Source organism: Anolis sagrei, chromosome 2, assembly GCF_037176765.1.
Source record: "Anolis sagrei isolate rAnoSag1 chromosome 2, rAnoSag1.mat, whole genome shotgun sequence".
NCBI classification, from domain to species: Eukaryota; Metazoa; Chordata; class Lepidosauria; order Squamata; family Dactyloidae; genus Anolis; species Anolis sagrei.
In genome coordinates, this window is record NC_090022.1 from 65,582,463 (window position 1) to 65,600,875 (window position 18,413).

The 18,413-nt window shown below is 37.2% G+C and overlaps 1 protein-coding gene across 4 annotated transcripts in view; it reads right to left on the bottom strand.

Moving 5' to 3' along the window:
- The window catches only part of SLC6A1 (solute carrier family 6 member 1), a 107,797-nt gene that overhangs the window by 14,807 nt on the left and 74,577 nt on the right, over positions 1–18,413 (bottom strand). For all 4 annotated transcript variants that reach the window (XM_060765932.2, XM_060765931.2, XM_060765933.2 and 1 more), the window contains exons 5-8: positions 3,724–3,833; positions 3,477–3,609; positions 1,556–1,690; positions 1,306–1,409 (exon numbers count right to left, since the gene is read on the bottom strand). In XM_060765932.2, coding sequence (XP_060621915.2) covers positions 1,306–1,409; positions 1,556–1,690; positions 3,477–3,609; positions 3,724–3,833 — 482 coding nt within the window. The remainder of the gene's footprint in view (positions 1–1,305; positions 1,410–1,555; positions 1,691–3,476; positions 3,610–3,723; positions 3,834–18,413) is intronic.

The following is an 18,413-nucleotide window of genomic DNA, read 5'->3' on the forward strand; positions in this document are numbered from 1 at the left end:
GTGGATGAACAAGCTTCAGATTGCATTAACCTCTATGCTGCAGTATATAGAACTACCTTTCCTCCCTAGGCATTCTGAATTTGGGAACCACTATGGAGCTTGCTCCTCTGACATTCAGAGTAGGGCTGTGTATACCCCAAAAGTGCCTCTATTCTGGGTTCTCATATAGTTCTAAGACCAGCTTGCCCATGGTGCAAGCAGAGGTGACATGTTTCACCTGGCATTGGTTCTATGAGGTGCATCTTTGCTCTGGCCCCAGGCCACTGCTAGGATGCAATTCATCCAAAGAAGGGGAAGGGTTGAGAAGACTTTATGTTATAGCTTCACTCTTTTTCCCCCTCTGAAGATCTTCTTCTGGTGGGCCAAATGCTAGGAAACACTGGAATACTGTATTAATACAGAAAAAGGAAAGGTAGACGTGGGTGAGAGGAAGGGCAGACTGTTTAAGCAGCAGAAGCCATAGGTTTCCATGTCAGTGTAGCTGTGGCTCCATTCATATTTTTCTCCCACTTCATAATACCCAATGAATTTCTATGACCGTACTAACCTATGATATAAGATAGAAATCATTATTCTATTGAACTTCATTTTTTCTATTAAATGGAATAATGATTTCTATCTATATCATGCCTAGATATGTGTTTTCCTCGAATAGTAGTTTTGGATCTCTTGTTAAACAATTAACTGTCACTCTGATTTTAATATATGTGCTCTATGTATAATTGGAGAGGATTCTTCAATTCTGACTTCTCTGGCCAGTGAGCTATTATCATTCCTTTTTTTTACTTATAGCCAGAATGTTCCTGCACAAGAAGTTGTAGGGCATAGCTCCCCATTTTTCTTAACACTGGTTAGGCCAGAGGTCATCAAACTTCCAAAGCAGAGGGCAGTTCACGGTGCCCTAGACTGCTAGGGGGCCGGACTATAGTTCGAAAAAAAAAACATGAACAAATTCCTGTGCACACTCCACATATTTTATCTGTAGTGCAAAAAATATATATGAAAGAATAATACAATATTTAAAATGAAGAACAATTTGTACCAACACAAACTTATCAGTATTTCAATGGAAAATATAAGCCTGCTTTTGGCTGATGAGATAGTCAAGTTAATTAAAATTGTTCTTGTTGTGTGCCTTCACATCATTCCAGACTTAGGGCAAACCTAAGTCTAAAGTTTAGAGTGGGGCCAGGTAAATGGCCTTAGTTTAGGGACCCTTGGTCTAGGCTGTTTAAGACCAGTCATATCTGGAACGCCACACAATTCCCATCCTGTTTATGCGGTGACAAATGTTTATTGTATTACCTGTAAACATTGTTGTTGAAAGGATTGTAACTTCCAAGAGCAATCAATGAACCAAGACCCAAACCATAGGAGAAAAAGATCTGGGTGGCAGCATCCAGCCAAACCTAATAATAAAGGATAGATATAGTTCTGTAACCTCTTGATTTGTGGTTTCTAAATATTTTCAAACATGACAATTTTGCTAGCTATAAAAATTCATAAACATAATAGTAATAAAATTTTATGAAAGTTGCAAAGCCTGAATGCTTACCTCAGAATCTGATAGCTTCTCAAATTTAGGAGTTATATAGAATAAAATGCCTTCTCTTGCTCCAGGTAATGTTACCCCACGGAAGAACAAGATCAGCAGCATGATATATGGATATGTGGCTGAGAAGTATACCACCTAATTAAAAAATCAGATGCTTAGTGTTGGAAACAAAGGCCATGCTTGATTTTCTTTGATTCACTTTAGTATTAGTTTAAGGAATACAGTGAGCAATAAATCCAGTCTAATGTTGTGAAGTCTGAAACATGATGGCATCCATATCTTCCTTTTTACATCTTAAGTGCACGCCTTCCAAATTCTCTGTTCAGTACCCTATATACCACTGTTTCTCAACTTTCCTAATGCGGCAACCCCTTAATACAGTTTCTCATGTTGTGGTGACCCCCAACTATAAAATTATTTTTGTTTCTACTTCATAACTGCAATTTTGCTGCTGTTATGAATTTTAAAGTAAATATCTGATATGCAGGATGTATTTTCATTCACTGGACCAAATTTGGCACAAATACCCGATATGCCCAAATTTAAATACCGGTGGGGTTGGGCGAGATTGATTTTGTCATTTGGGAGTTATACTTGCTGGGATTTATAGTTCACCTACAATCATTCTGAACTCCACCAAAAATGGAATTGAATCAAACTTGGCACACAGAACACCCATGACCAGCAGAAAATACTGGGAGGGTTTGGTGGGCACTGATCTTGAGTTTTGGAGTTGTAGTTCACCTACATCCAGAGAATACTGTGGACTCAACAATGATGGATGTGGGCCAAACTTAGCACGAAAACTAAATATGCCCAAATGTGAACAGTGGTGGAGTTTAGGGAAAATAGACGTGACATTTGGGAGTTTTCGTTGCATTTTGAACCCCACCAATGATACAATTGGGCCAAACTTCCCACACAGAACTTCCATGACCAACAGAAAATAATGTATTTTTTGGCGATCCCTCTGATACCCCCTCATGACCCCCCAAGGGTCCCGACCCCCAGGTTGAGAAACACTACTATATACTAATGTAAAAGTCTTGAAAAAAACTGAGTCAACATATCTATGGCTCAGTGTGAGTATCTTACCTTTATTTTAAAAGAAACCATTCCCTTTTCTGAGTAGAATAATAAAAAAGTGAAACCTTAGTCCAACCTGGGAGGACATAAAACAAGCAGTAACCCCTTCTGCTTTTTTCATTGCAGCACCACTGACCTTTTCTGGCCTTTTTGAATGCTAGGGTAAGGAAATGGTAGTGACAGCAGCCAGGCGTAGCTGGTATACGAGATTGATTTATATGTAATTACATAGTAATATGTAATACTAAACAACTACATGCTCAGTTCTTGCCATCTTTACTTTCCGCTCTCTTTTAATACCTTTTACTGCTCAATTAATTAAAAGTTTGACTGGCACAGTAAAAAAAAAAGACAATGCAAACACAGGTCCAAGATCATTTTATTATAGCATAAATATCTGTGTTATGCATCCTTTCTATGTAGCACAACTTATGTGGATCAATGTTCAATGTACATGGCTAGCAACCCTTGTGCAAGTGTGATGTTCAAATTACGTACATAGTGGCAATACATATTCACACATTGCTTTGTATACTTTATCATGGTGCTGCCTGTGTAACCATTTCAAATACGCAACTCTGCTTGCACCACTATTAGCTGGATATAATGGCTGCACATTATCCACAAAAATCATTCCACATGTGTGGCACCACTTATATCCTGGATGTCAGAAATTTATTTAAATTTAATCATAAAGATATTTAAAGGACAAATATCTAAAACTTGTTGTACTCAGTATATCTCTTGGAAAGAATAATTTATTTTAAATACAGGCATTTTTGAATACTGTGTTGATTCAACTTGCAATGTATGTGATTGTAAAATACATTTTTACCTTTCCAGTCCATCCTACTCCTTTCCAGATGCAGAAATACACTAAAATCCAAGCAATTGCTAGAGTAATTGCTAATGGCCAGCGAATTTGTCCTGGTTTTTCCAGTCCATCTGTCATTTGATGCATATTACGTCTGAAAACAATGAAAATACATACAAAGTTACCTAATTTAACTGTTTAATTAAACAGACTAAGAAATTAAAAGTACATTTTCATAAGAATGAGAAAAAAAATCTTTCTAGCTTACTCCCAGAATTCCAAAACAGCACTTGTCATGTTGGTAGTATTTGCTATACTGTAATTGGAGAAACAGTGGTCTGTGTTCCAGGGGTTATCACAGTGTCTCCATGGAAGATTCTAATTAAAAAGGTAGGGATGGGGGTGAGGGAAAGAAAAATAAAAAGATCAAAGTTTTTATAAGCCAGGTTAACCTAAAGTATATTGGTTGTTTAGAAATTAATGTCATTTTGGTTTTTCTACATATTTATTCTCCCTTAGATTCATCTCTGCCACAAGTTTGCTTTTTCACGATATTCCTTATGATTTTGCTGAGGAATGTCTGTTAAATAGTCTTTATTTTCTTTAAACAGTTATAAACCTAAGGAATATCAGTTTTTAACGGGCATGAAAAATGGCTTCTGAGCTAATCTGTTCCCAGATTTTGGAATTATCTTTTACATTCAAAAAGCTATGTGGGCTTTGTCTCAGTTATATTTTTATTGATAATTTTAATTCAGAAAAACACACCAAACCTACAACCAGACAGAAAAAGCAAGAATATAAACCATAAGACAAAAACAAAAGAAGTAAAGGTACATTTTCTTAATATAAAAACACATTACTACATTACTTAATATAAAAACCCATTACTACAATATAAAAACACATTACTACAAATAAAACACATTATTTTCTTAATATAAAAACACATTACCCTACCACTGAACACTAACTACATACATACAAATCTACAGTACCTAATCTTATAGCTTTACACTCTCTGCCTGGTGGTTACATTGTTTAGATGTGTATACAACTGGGGTAAAGTTGTGCTAAATTTAATTATGTAGGTTCTTTCCCCCAAAAAAGATGCACCTACATGAACTGTTGTTATTTGTCATCATGTTAATCATGAATTATGATGATCTTATGAACAAGAGATCTTCAAGATGCCTTTTCATCAGCAGCCCTGCTCAGATATTAGGCTTGGTTGACCCTCCAACCCCCCCTCCCCCAATGGTTCAAAACTTGTTTCAGATGTAGGGGGTGCTGTTAAGTCAATTATAAAGTTACTTCTGATTTTTTTTTAAAAAAACACTCAAAACTTTCCAAAACTTTCGAAACTTCTGAATCACTTTGTTAATGGCAGATACGCATGCACAGTAGGAAAAAACAGCACTGGCACTGGGGAAACTTCAGAGGATTCTCCCTCCCTCGTTTTTAGACCAATCCTGATGAAGCTTGATACAGTGGTAGAACACATGGACCACTGATGGCTCACCAAATTTCATAATCTTTGACTTATCCATGGATTTTTGGCAAATTTTCAATTTTTTTATAAAAACATTTTTATAATAAAGAAAATCTGTTCTTAGTTTGAAAGTGTTATTTCCTGTTTCATTGGGTGGTCTTTACTTTGAAAGTAGTTGTTCTACTCCAGAGACTTTGTTTGTGTGGCACAAATTGTGTTAAATTGGTGGAGAACAGAAATCATAGTACAGACCCATCGAGGGACATCGACTGACCTCCTTCTTCTGGGCAGAAAGGCACCATCCAAACTCCTGACATCCATTTGTTTCCTCTACTGAGTTGGAGGGGACCCTCAAGACACATCCATCCATTTATTCCTATTTGCAGATGCAATCAATCATTTTATTTTATCATTACTTACTGATCTAAAGGGCTGGCTACTCCAGTGCCTTGCTCATGGCAATCAGGCCAAAGTGAAATGATTGGTTTTTAAGCAGTTTATATTCTCTTGGCTTTACAAAAGTTGCTTATTGCTTTGCTGCCTCCTTTAGAACTCTTTATAGATTCAATCAGTTTATTTTATATTTAGATGAAGACTGCTACAGACAGCTATAGTATTTTGGGGTCTTTCAGCCATTTTGGCTAATGAGCAGCCGGGCAGTGTGGGAAATGTAGTTTAACAGCAGGGCCTTTTGCAATCTCTACCATTGGGGGGGCGTGAATATTCTGCTATTCTATGTCCTACAAAAATATAAAACCCGAATATTATAAATGGAATTTCTAGTGGTCAAGGAAATAATACAGGGTTCTATAAAGCCCTTTTTTTGTTGATACTGAACTCTGATTTCTCAAATATGAAACAAAACACGATTAAAATACATATAACAAATATATGCAGGTAAAATGCAGATCAAAATTCACCAATAAAATGCAGGTTAAAATTCACAAGTTAAAATTGACTGGAAAGGCCTGCCAGAAGTGAAAGATTAAGTTGTGCCTTTAATTCTGATAGCTGGTTGAGCTGTCAAATCTCTTCTGACAGGTTATTCCACAGTCATGGCGCAGCTAATGAAAAGGTCCTCTGGGTTCTTGCTGGTTGGAGTAGATGCCTTCCAGAGGACTTAAATGTATAGGGTAGTTTATATAGGAGAAGGTGGTACTGTAGGTAACCTATACCAAAACCATGTAGGGTTGTAAAGGTCAAAACCATCGCTTAGTACTTTGCCCAGAAACTAATTGGCAATTAGTGGAGTGGTTGTAGTATAGATGTATGCTAACTCCCAGATGTTCCCATTACCAATCTGGGTGCCGTGTTTTGAACTAATTGAAGTTTCCGAACTTGGTACTGAGGTAGACTAATATAAAGCACATTGCAGAAGTTCAACCTTGAGGTTACCATCTTTAGGACCTCCAACTCTAGGAAGGGGTGCGGCTGGTGTATCAGTAAGCACTCCTGACAGTTGCATCTACCTGGGCTGACATTTGGAGAAATGGACCCAGAAGTCCTCCCAAACTGTGAACAAAGTCTTTCAGGGGGAGTGCAACCCTGTTCAGAACTCGTTGATATGCCTGCATCCCCAAGTTAGGATCTTTGATGGCAAGCCCCTGTGTTTTGTCTGGATTCAGTTTCAGTTTGCTTTTCTTCATCCAGCTCATTACCTTCTCCAAGCATTAATTTAGAGGAGACATGCTATTCTAAGTTAAAGCTGTTTTTTTAATGGGGAAATACTCTTGTGGATTACATTAAAAGCTAGTTCAGTCAACAGTCTGCCTCCATGCTGGCCAACTAGATGTCAATGGGCAGCCAATACAAAGAAGATTGCTATAGCAGAATGATGTGCATTTTCTCCAGTGACTAGCTTTGAGATGCATGCTTATTCAGAACCTAGCACTAATATTTTGCCTTTATGATAATCTTCTTATCCAAGATTTTCTGTAGCCATTAATAACTTTCTTGACCACAACTTTGTCTAATCTCTTATTAAACCAGCCTGGTTGCAGACAGCACTATATCTTACAGAAGCAAATGGTTCAACAAAATGTACATCATTTAGTTCAGAATTTAATCATGCAACTTTCTTGGATGGCCTCAAGGCAGCACTTCCTCACCCACCTTTCCATGGTATAAATAATTCCCTTTCTCATTTTTCCTAACCTTAAAAGCAACACACATTGTATCTTTTTCTCCTAGAGGAGTCATTCCAATCCAGTCATTGTTTTCTGCACCTTTTCTAATTTTACAGATTTTTTTAAAAAAGGAAAGCACCCAGAAGAATACACACTACTACATGTATGGTTTTATTCTATGAAGAAAAGACAGTCACTCTTTCTGAACTAATTTGGATGCTCAGTAAAAGTGATGACCCCCTGACATAAAAGTAACTTTAGGGAAATGGCAATATAAACTTTGTGGAACATATAATACATATTTATTATATTAAGATAATCTTTTGCATTTCTATACTAACACGCCGTTGAAACTTTCCTTTGCCACTCTGAAATGTAATATTGAAAAACATCAGCCCTGGTCAAAGGTCTTGCTTATATGGGAGCATAATACTTCCTTCCTTCTGCTTTATATGGTACAAAATGTAACATGGATCTTTCTCATGGAAACTTGATCATATCTGCAGAGACACTATCAGCAAAACATTTCTCCTCAAAAAGGATGAGGAGTTGAGATTAGACAGTGCAATTTGATTTTTAAACTACATCAGTATATGTTTGGAAAAATTATATGCTATGCCTGTTCCATAGCATATAATTTTTATTATTTTGGGGAAGAAATTTCCATCAACAATAGAAGAAGAGGCAATGCTTCTGAATTTAAAACTGCAGGTAAGGGCTGATATGTCTGACCATCTTCCCTAGCATACCATCTGATGAAGTAGTAGTAGTAGTAGTAGTAGTTATTATTTTTATTTATACCCCACTTTTCTATCCAACAAGGAGACTCAAAGAGGCTTACATTAAAAGCCTTTTAGTACAGTTTAAAATCTACAAATATATAAACATTAAAACAGAATTAAATATAAATGGTAGACCTGTGCAAAAAAAATATGGATGTGGGATGTAAGTCATACATGTTTCAATTAATCCAGATGTACAACTCAATTTACGAAGCTAGAGCCGTGCTCCCGCCAAACTCAAACAAATCAAAACACCCATTTACAAAGTTTTCGTAAGAAGTTGTTAATTTTTGTAAGTCTCATTGTGTCAGCTTGTTTTTTAGCACAAGCAAACTCTCCTGGGAGGCGCAGCCAAAATTGCCATGTTACATGCTCTCCTCCGCCTATCAGGGCTGAGGGAGAGGGGAAGAGTGGAAGCATTTAGAGGTGATTGCCTCTAAATGCAGGAGCCACGTTACCTCTGTCACCATTGTGCAAGCTGGGATGGAGATTGAGGGTAGCGCAGGAGCTCAGTTTGTCCGTTCTCAAATTCTTTTGCATGCAGTAGCTTTTTAGCCTACAGTTTAGGATTGTTGTATGCTCATTTTAACAGCAGCCAGCCAGCAGTTTAGTGCTGGCACACCTTAGGATCCTTTTAGGATCTTTTTTCTTTGCATGCGTGGGGGGTTTCCAATAAGGATTCACCAGGGCGGCTTAGTAAAGATTTATTTATGAGGTTTTTCTATTTTTACCCATTGGATTTCTTTAATAGAAAATTAATTAATTCTATACCCGTTTTCTTTATTTTCTAGTCTATTTTAATTTTATTTAATTCTAGTCTATCAACCTATCTATTCCTATCGTTTACCATATTTTGGGACAATTGTAGTACTACCAAGTGCCAACTGCAGCTACCAACCTCTTTCTTTGATTTCTTTCCCCATATTAAATATATATAACTGGTTCAAAACTATAATTCTACAAAGTGCAGTGTTTTCTTTATTTTCTGTTTTCTGGGAGGAAAATCCCTTTCCAGGGTGCTGCTGCAGGGCCATACTACAAATATTTTGGGATCAATTTTTATTATTGGTTAGATCTAAGCAATTTATAACATTGTCATAATAGCATATATACAACAAATTATATTTATTATTATTATTAACCTCATATAACATTCTGTTGATTACATTTTATCTTTTACAGTTCTATACATCTATCCATTTCCCCCTCCCTCTACCTCCCACCACCCTCCCTCCGGGAACAGATGAGACTCTACTCATTGATTTATATGATTTGTTTGATCATGAAGATTTTTCGGTTCAGTTCCTTATATTTTCCTTTCCCTTTTCCTCTGGCTCTTCCACTTCAGCTCCCAGTTCTCCTTTGGATGACCATTCATATATTTTGTTCTCCTTTCAAATATATAATCCTGGAGCATATACTCTGATAATATTTGAGCCATTTTTTAAATTCTCATTTCCCTTCATACTAAGACAACTGTTGTTTGGATAGCTGCTATAATACATTTTGCAATTTCAATCTGGTCTTTCTTCCTCCCATTACCTTCCATTTGTTGGACAAAGAATAGGGTTTTTTTTTGTTTAATTCAGTTTTTTCTCCCTAATAATTCTTTCATCTCATCCTTAATCTTTTTGTAGAATTTTATTTCTACAAAAAAAAATTATAGTCCCACCACATATGAATAAACCCGCCCATTCCCCCACATTTATGCCAAAAACATTTTGAGTTTTTTGGCAATGTGGGCCAGTTGGTGTGGGATTTGATACCATTTTGTCAATACTTGACATTGTGTTTTCTCAATCCTTGAATGTTTAATTTCCCTAATTGCTCTTATCCAATTCTCAGTTTCATTCTCTTTACAATTTAATTATTTGTCTTTCCATACCTCAATCAAAGTGTGTTTCATGTTGTGTGTGTATGTACACACACACACACACACACACACAAATATCCCATTCCTTTCTCCTTCTTAAATTTCCCTCTTAAAATTTGGCCGGTCTGCTTCTGGCTTTCCTTTCTTTTTCATTCTATTATCCTCTGGCTCATTCCATGCCACAATAGCTAGTTTATTTCCCCACACTTACTTTTTTTTTGGAGGGAGTATAAATTGATAATTCTAGTCTACCGACCAACCTATTCCTTTACCATATTTCGGGGTCAGTGTAGTACAAGTGTGGCAACTGTCAAGTTGCATCCTGATAGTCATAAAAAACTAGAAAGTCCAAAGTTCTCTGAGGCTGAGAAAAAGTGACTCAGCCAAGATGCTAAATTGAGAAAAAAATCCCTAATAATCAGTGGATGTGCAATTATTTCTGAAATGTTGGAGGAATGATGCCCTGGTTATTTCATGTCATTGTAGAGAAATTCAAGAGGATAGCTCTTGTAGCTTCTATTTAAAAAATGTTTTTGGTAAAAACTATAAAAATTCTCAAACATCAGGTGAGTGAAACATTTTGAAACCTGGGCAACTTACAGTGGTAAATGTGTCTTACAAGTGTAGCAAGGTTCATCCTGATAACCATAAAATGACAGAAATAATACCAAAATTTCAGAAATTCGAATTTGAAACAAAACAGACCCCCTCAAGATAGTTTAAATACTTATGAAACAAAATGGGGGCATACTAAATTTGTATTTTGAAACAAATCAGATTTGTGGTGTTTTGCACACTCTTATGATATTAAAAACCATTAACAATCCATAAAAACATAAAGAAACCACAGCACCCCCTGAAATGATCTTTAAAATCATAATCTTTAAAACCCTATCTGAATAAAAAGGTTTTAGCTTGCCCCTAGAAGGACAGCAGGGAGGAGGCCATTCTGGCTTCCCTGGGAAGAAGGGAGTTCCATAGCCGAGGGGCAGCCACTGAGAAGGAAGGCTTGCTCTCTTATTTCCACCACTGAGCTTGAGATGGAGGTGGGATCAAGAGAAGGGCAACTCCTGAAAATCTCTGGGCTTGGGCAGGTTCGTACAAGGAAATGCAATCAGCCAAATAGGCTAGACATGAGCCATTGGTAGTACTGTTATCATTATCATTTTTATTTACATTCAGCCTTTCCCCATATTGAGAATCAAGACAACTTGCAAAGGCTAAAAAATACAAAAAAATCACACTAAAACAGTTTAAAATAGAAATAAAATGGTAAAAAGAATAACCATGCAAAAAAAACAAAAACAAAAACAAATAAGCACTATAGCAAATTCTGAAAGATCAAATTCTTCTGAGCAATCAGGAGGGTGCCAATGTAACTTCTGTAGAAGGGAGTTCCAGAGCCTGGGAGCAGCCATTTAAAAAGCCATTATCTCTTTTCCCACCAGTAAGAATATTGGGACAAAGAAAAGGACATTCCTGGAAGATCTCAAATTATGGGCAGTCTCTCTGTGATTCAGATGAAACCCAAACCTCTTCACTTGATTATGAAAAAATATGAAGGAAGGTGCCAATCTAACATCTACAGAAGGAAGTTCTATAGAAGAGTTTCAGAGCATCCACTAAGAAATCTGTCTCCTTTATTTCCACCAGTTCAACCTGTGAAGTTGGTCAGTTAGAGAGAAGTATCTTCCTAGAAGGTTTCAAATCATGGTCAGGCTTATATGAGACAACACGGTCTTTTAGATAACTTGGACTTGAGCTTTATATTGCACTTTGAATTGTTCCCATAAACATATAAACAGTTAATGGAACTGCTGCAGCAAGGAAGTTGTGTTCTTGTAATTTACCTACAGTGGTCTCACACCAGAAGCAACTTGCAGTTTCTCAAGTTGCTCCTGACACACACACACACAAAAACCTACAGTAAGGGGTAGGACTTAGCTTTCCCTCTGTGGTCGGTATCTTGTGTTGAACTTATCAATTTATGTACACACTATCATGACTAAGTTCTGGAGTGGCTTTGTGCTTCTTGTATACACATCTCATTATGAAGACGAATTATGTGAGCATGAGGCTCACTATGTATAGCATTTTATAGGAAACAGTGATGTCCCAGCAGGACCTGTATCATGAAGCAGAAATGTTCAGATTTGCTAGTTGCTACATGGTACTTCATGCAGCAACACAAGAAGATTCATTTTTATGGCTATCAGGATGAAACTGGGCACACTGATAGGCAACATTTACGACTTTAAGTCTGCCAGGTTTTAGAATATTTTGGTCATCCACTGATTTTTAAGATTTTTAAAAACTTTTTTACATGTAAAAAAAACTACAAAGGGTCTCCCTAATGAGACAACATAAGTAGTGCATCAATCCTGCAAAGTTTCAGAAAGATTAGTTCATCTACTGATTTCTAGAAATTATTTTTTTCAATTAAAATTATTTTTAAAAAACTACAAGAGTATATACTCAAATTGTAGCACAGTGAGACAACATGAGCAGGGAAGCAAGCCTGTCAAGTTTTACAATCAGCCTATTCATTGATTTTAAAGATTTTTTTTCAATTTAAGCACATATTATTTACCTTCCCTGGTGCTATAATGTGGGCAGTACCATTCTTCTGGTACAAGCAGAATTCTGGAAAATGTAGTTTAATGCAGGGCCTTTTGAATACTCTGCTACAGAGATCATAGCTTTCCCAAACTTCTGCTCACTCCAGAAGAACGAGGCTGCAGTTTTAAGGGAACTGAGGGGAAGGTAAGGGCTGTAAAGTTTGAGTAGGGAGTGGGAATTTAGAAAATATAAGTTTGGGGTAACACAGAGATGATGTAGGGAGGCTGACAGTGAGGAGGAAGAAGCTACTAGGACTTCCTCCCACCCACCCTCTGGATCAACAAATCTTTTACAAACCTCTCAGAAAGTTTTGGAGGCTTGTGTTTCAATTTGTAAATGCTTCAGAGGGGTCCTTTCCAATTAGTAATTTGGAGGTTCGTATTTTCAAATTGTCTGAATATCCGAATTATGAGGCAGAGCTCCAAAGCTTTGCACATTCCTAGTAATATTCAGTAATTTTGTACCAGTCGTCCAAAATGGCTACTCTATTAGACTACACTCAAGTTTTTGATATAAATTTTTGACTCAAGTGATTCAGTTTCTAATTCAATTTGAATATGCATACATATTCCTATAGCATACATCTTTCATAAAGAACCAGTTTTCATAGGTTAAATATAATCTAGGTGTCTTTCCTCCTTCTATGTCCCAGACAAGATAAAATGTAAATGATTTTCAGGTGAGGAATTATTCTGTGTTATACCACTGACTGAAATACACCAACTAGTTTTATTTTAGAGTAATATCCAGGCTTTGAAACTGGCTACCATTGTGGCCTGTTTTCAGTGTCAGTTCAAGACTACTGTTAAAACATAGTTTATTGGAGGAAACCAATTATCTGGATCTATTTCAATCTGGTTTCAGACCTGGCCATGGCACAGAGATGGCATTGGTCACCTTGGTGGGTGATCTCTGAAGAGAATTGGAGAGGGGGAGTGTGTCCCTGTTAGTTCTCCTGGATCTCTCAGTGGCTTTCAATACCATCAACCATGGTATTCTTCTGAGGCATCTCTCCAGGATAGGGCTTGGGGACACTGTTTTGCAGTGGCTCCAGCCCTTCCTGCAGAACCGGTCCCAGATGCTGGTGCTGGGGGACACTTGTTTGACTCCCTGGCTGGTGGCTTGTGGGGTCCCTCAGAGTTTTATTCTGTCTCTCATGCTGTTTAACATTTACATGAAACCACTGGGAAAGATCATCTAGATTTTTGGAGATCGGTGTCAAATTTATGCTGGTGACACCCAACTGAATGCCAAGGATGCTGTCCTGGTCCTAAACTGATGTCTGTCATCAGTAATGAACTAGATGAGGGCTAACAAGCTGAAATCAAATCCAGACAAGACAGAGATGCTCCTGGTGAGTCATAAGGCAGATCAGGGTATAGAGTTACAACCTGTTTTGGATGGGGTTGCACTCCCCCTGAAGACCCAGGTTCACAGTTTGAAGGTGATTCTGGATTCATTGCTGACCTTGGAGCCTCTGGTGTCAGCAGTGGCCTGGAGTGCCTTTGAACAGTTAAAACTTGTGCATCCATGCCTTGAGATGCCAGACTTGGCCATGGTAGCCCACATATTAGTCACATCTTGTTTGGACTACTGCAATGTTCTTTATGTTGGTCTGCTTTTGAAGACAGTTCAGAAGCTCCAATTGGTACAGAGATTGGCAGCCAGATTACTAACTGGAGCTCTGTACAGGGAGAGATCCACTCCCATGTTGCCGCAGTCCCACTGGCTGCAAGTCTGCTTCTGGGCTAAATACAAAGTGCCTCCACAAGAGGAAATGAAATTTTTTGACGGATGATATATAAAAGAAGAGGCTCGGGTGGTGGGGAACACAGTGGTGAGGGATCAAAAATATGTATAAGCGTGAAAATAACAGTAGATGCAAAAAAATTATGTATTGTAAATAGCAATGAATATTATGTGTCTTCTGCATAACAAAGATGTATAACAATGTATTGAATTATGATAATATAAATAAAATATTTAAAAAAACATGAAATCTCACATGAAATTAATTTCATGCCTCGGTAATCTATTGATACATGAATTCTAATTTGGTTTATTCCATTCTTCACTAGATGAAAAATTATTATGACTGGGGAGGGGGGCTAGATATTTAAATGTACAAATCTGTCAAAATGAATACGAGTGAAAAGAGAAGCCTGGATAAAACTAGTAAATTTGTTTAAGTTCAAAATGTTAAAATCTAATTCAACTGAGATAAGCAATGCAAGTCCCTCTTCCCCAACCAAATCATAGCCTTTGGTTATTGGCATATCTAATGTTTTCTAACACCCAGCATTGGCCTCTAGTAACTATGTCTCTTAAATGGCAATAATACCAAACTTCTAGAAGGGATTGTAACATTTAAGGGTTCACTATTTTAATTTGCTGTCGAAGAAAGAATTTGAACACTGAAGTGCAATTAAAAGGGATTTAGTACGTTTGCAAAAAGTACTAAATCCCCCCAAAATGAAAAATGAATTATAGGTGGCAGCACATTGTTGGCTACAAGTAGGATATTATGCAGATAGAAAAACCTATCAAAATATATCAAATCACTTCAGTACTGGGTTTGGAAAATTTCATATTATAGCAAAAGAATGCACATTCTCAGCATGTTTTTTTTTCCAGTTCCTGTTAAATTTCTTCAGATGGATTTGGTACCTTTTGGAAACAAACTCCACAATTGGAATTATATTATGAGCAAATTTGTCATGTAATGAGTGAAGTTGACTACATCTGTTCAAAACAGATATATTGTTATAGATATTTCATATTTATTCCTTATGTTGAAGGTTGACAACTAGCTGAAATTCAGGAGAACTACATGATTTCATGCTCTCATGTGACTTTCTTTTTCTTTGAGTAATTAACAACTCATTTTTCAAACTATATTGTTTACACAGGATCTTGTTGCAGTTACACGGAAGTTCTGAACTGGGAAGTAATTTTGAAAGTAACTTGGAAATGCGTCAGCTCACTGTCCTCCAAATATCTCTGGGTAAAAACATGTTTGGTAGGATGTTATAGAAATAGAATTAATGCCAAGGTGACACCAGTGAGTCTTCAAAGCTACCCTCTAGTATTAACTCACATCCATTTTCATCTCTATATTTGAAAAATGTGCAATCAAGCCAGATAACACAAAAAATTAGCTTTTGCAACTGATTATTTGCTTGACTTGAGCTCCTTCATTAAAATGTGTTCATCAAGTGAAGATATCATAAGGCAATTAGTCCTAACACAGTTAAGAGATCTACATTAGTCTCTACAATTGAATTATTAGAGGGCCAGTCTTCAATATCTATCTTTAAAAATCAAAACCAAGGAAGTCATCTCTTTACATATCATTATTTCCGGGCCAATGCAAAGCATAGGAGTGAGGCATGGACCCAGTTATTATGGTTTCAGAGTTTTCAACTTGTGAAAATGCTTTGACTGCCTAACATTGCCTTGAGTATTCTCCTCATAGATAGTATAACATTTAGACCCCCTTTTACAGATCTCCCACCCAAATCCCTCCAAGGGTCCTTCCACACAGCCATATAACCCAGAATATCAAGACAGATAAACCACAATATCTGCTTTGAACAGAATTATCTGAGTATTGTCGAAGGCTTTCATGGCCGGAATCCATGGGTTGTTGTAGGTTTTTCCGGGCTATATGGTCATGTTCTGGAGGCAATTTTTCTCCTGACATTTTGCCTGCATCTATGGCAAGCATCCTCAGAGGTAATGAGTCCACGCTCACATATAATCCAGTTCAATGTGGATTTTATACAGCTGTGTGGAAGGGGCTTATGTCTTTTTCCTAACCATGAAGGATACTGTAACTGCTTGATCTCCCTCTGTAAGTAACCTATGAGATCCCCTTTTTCCAAGGCTTCCATTCCATCTTTTTCTGTGAGAAAGTACATTCATCCAAATGGGTATTTATTTATTTATTTATTTATTTACTGTATTTGTATACCGCCTTTCTCAGCCTTATTGGCGACTCAAGGCGGATTCCAACCAAACAGTATACATAGTATCACAACACAATTAAAACATTACAATTACATAAACCACAGCAGCAATAAAACAACATCATTAGCGTCTCCTTATTGTCTGGTAGTATAAACATTCCTTATTGTTCTTACGATTTGGGGCATGTTTACATTATCATTGATGGTTTGAAGGAGTGATAATTGCCTCCTTGTGGAAAGCTTTATTAGACTTCACAAGTGAGCTCAAATCCCAGCATCACAATTCCTTTCTTAGACAGGAGGTCTCTTGAAGTCAGCTGCAACAGCGATTGAATTGAGCATTTTGTGTAAAAAAAAAAAAAGATGCAGGCCAGCGATAGGTAATTACACATACTTCTCCAGAATCACAGGTGGGGAGATGTGTCTCATTTATTACATCTTAGTTATATTAGCATTCTGTTTCTCCAGTTGCCCATGGATAAACTTCCAAAAATACGAGATATTTTAATTCCAAGCAGGATAGGTACACAAAATAATTCTACGAAACAGTTATTTCCCAGGCTGAAAAGTGTATTTAATTTCTCAATTTCTTTGTTCAATGTGATTCCTATGTTCACAAAATCTTAGGCATTTCAAAGGCACCAGACAGCTTCTTTAAAGGATAAAGAGGAATAAGGGGGAGGGAAATGTGGTAGTATCGCTGGCTTTTATTTTTGCACATGTCTTTGTGGGTACAAACCCACTTCTTTGGATACAGTTTTGCCCTTCATTTTCCCCTCCTTTTTATGTAGCAAGAGGTTAATATAACTACCTTTTTGAGAACTTCAGTAAAAAAAAACATGAAGTGATAGTATACCAGCAATTGACACTTTAAGAAACAAAATATTTTGTTCCTCCTTCACAACTACTATAAAACTATGAGTCATTCAAAATAAACAAAGAGGTTTTAAATGTACAGTTGCCAGTGTCATGTTTGTAAAGGAATATTCTAAACAGCTACTAAAATGAGAAAGATTGGGATTAAAAACCTACAGTTTCCTTACACAAGCTGCCCCAGAACACCCAATTCTCCCCTTTCAGCTATGCAGATTCAAAATACACAAACTCACAGATAGGAATAATACACAATCAGCTACATTGTTTCTTTCTTTTTCTCTTTGCTGAACTCCACAGTCGTGACAAATACCTCCCTTTCCTGCTACTGTAAAAAATCAAGCGGCTACTGCCTTCCAAAGGCAAGAAAGTTCACCTTTCCTGATGTAATTTCAGTGAAATTGTACCCAAATGAGGAAAAAACGCTAAATCAAATAAAAATATTTACTACATTGATCACAATGTAGTACCAGTAAATATTAAAACCAGAGTCTTCAGTAAGCAAGTGTATTTTGAATCATGTGTTTTAGAGATGCTCTGCGAAGTTTTAGTGGCATAGCATGAGTTGTTGAGGCACCCAAAGTCTCCTATAACCCCTGCAAGTCAGCAAGTAAGGCATTGAATTTTGTCACTGTTTCTATGTAAACAGCTTTGAGTTCCCCCAGAGGTGAGAAAAGCTGTATATAAATACTGCAAAATAAATAAATAAATAAATAAATAAAGACAGACAGACAGACCGACCGACCGACAGAAAGAAGAAAGTCTGAGGGTTAGGTTAGAATGAATTTCTTAGGACCTCATCCCATGGGTGAAGGAAAAGCAGGGGGAAGTTGGGGGAACCATCTTACTTCATTCCCTACCACTGAGGTCCATCTTCTGGGATGGACAGCCACCCCACATTCCTTTCCCCATTTTTCCCTGTCTTCTCCCATTTTCTTCAGTTTGGAGTTGGATAGCACCTGACTCCTGAAGATGCATTCTGGGCTCTGGGTTAGTTGTAGGTTTTTCAGGATGTATGGCCATGTTCTAGAAGCATTCTCTCCTGATGTTTCACTTGCATCTATGGCAGGAATCCTCAGAGGTTGTGAGGTCTCCTGACATTTTGCCTGCATCTATGGCAGGCATCTCTGAGGATGCCTGCCATAGATGCAGGTGAAATGTCAGGAGAGAATGCTTCTAGAACATAGCCATACAGCCCAAAAACCTACATCAACCCAGTGATTCT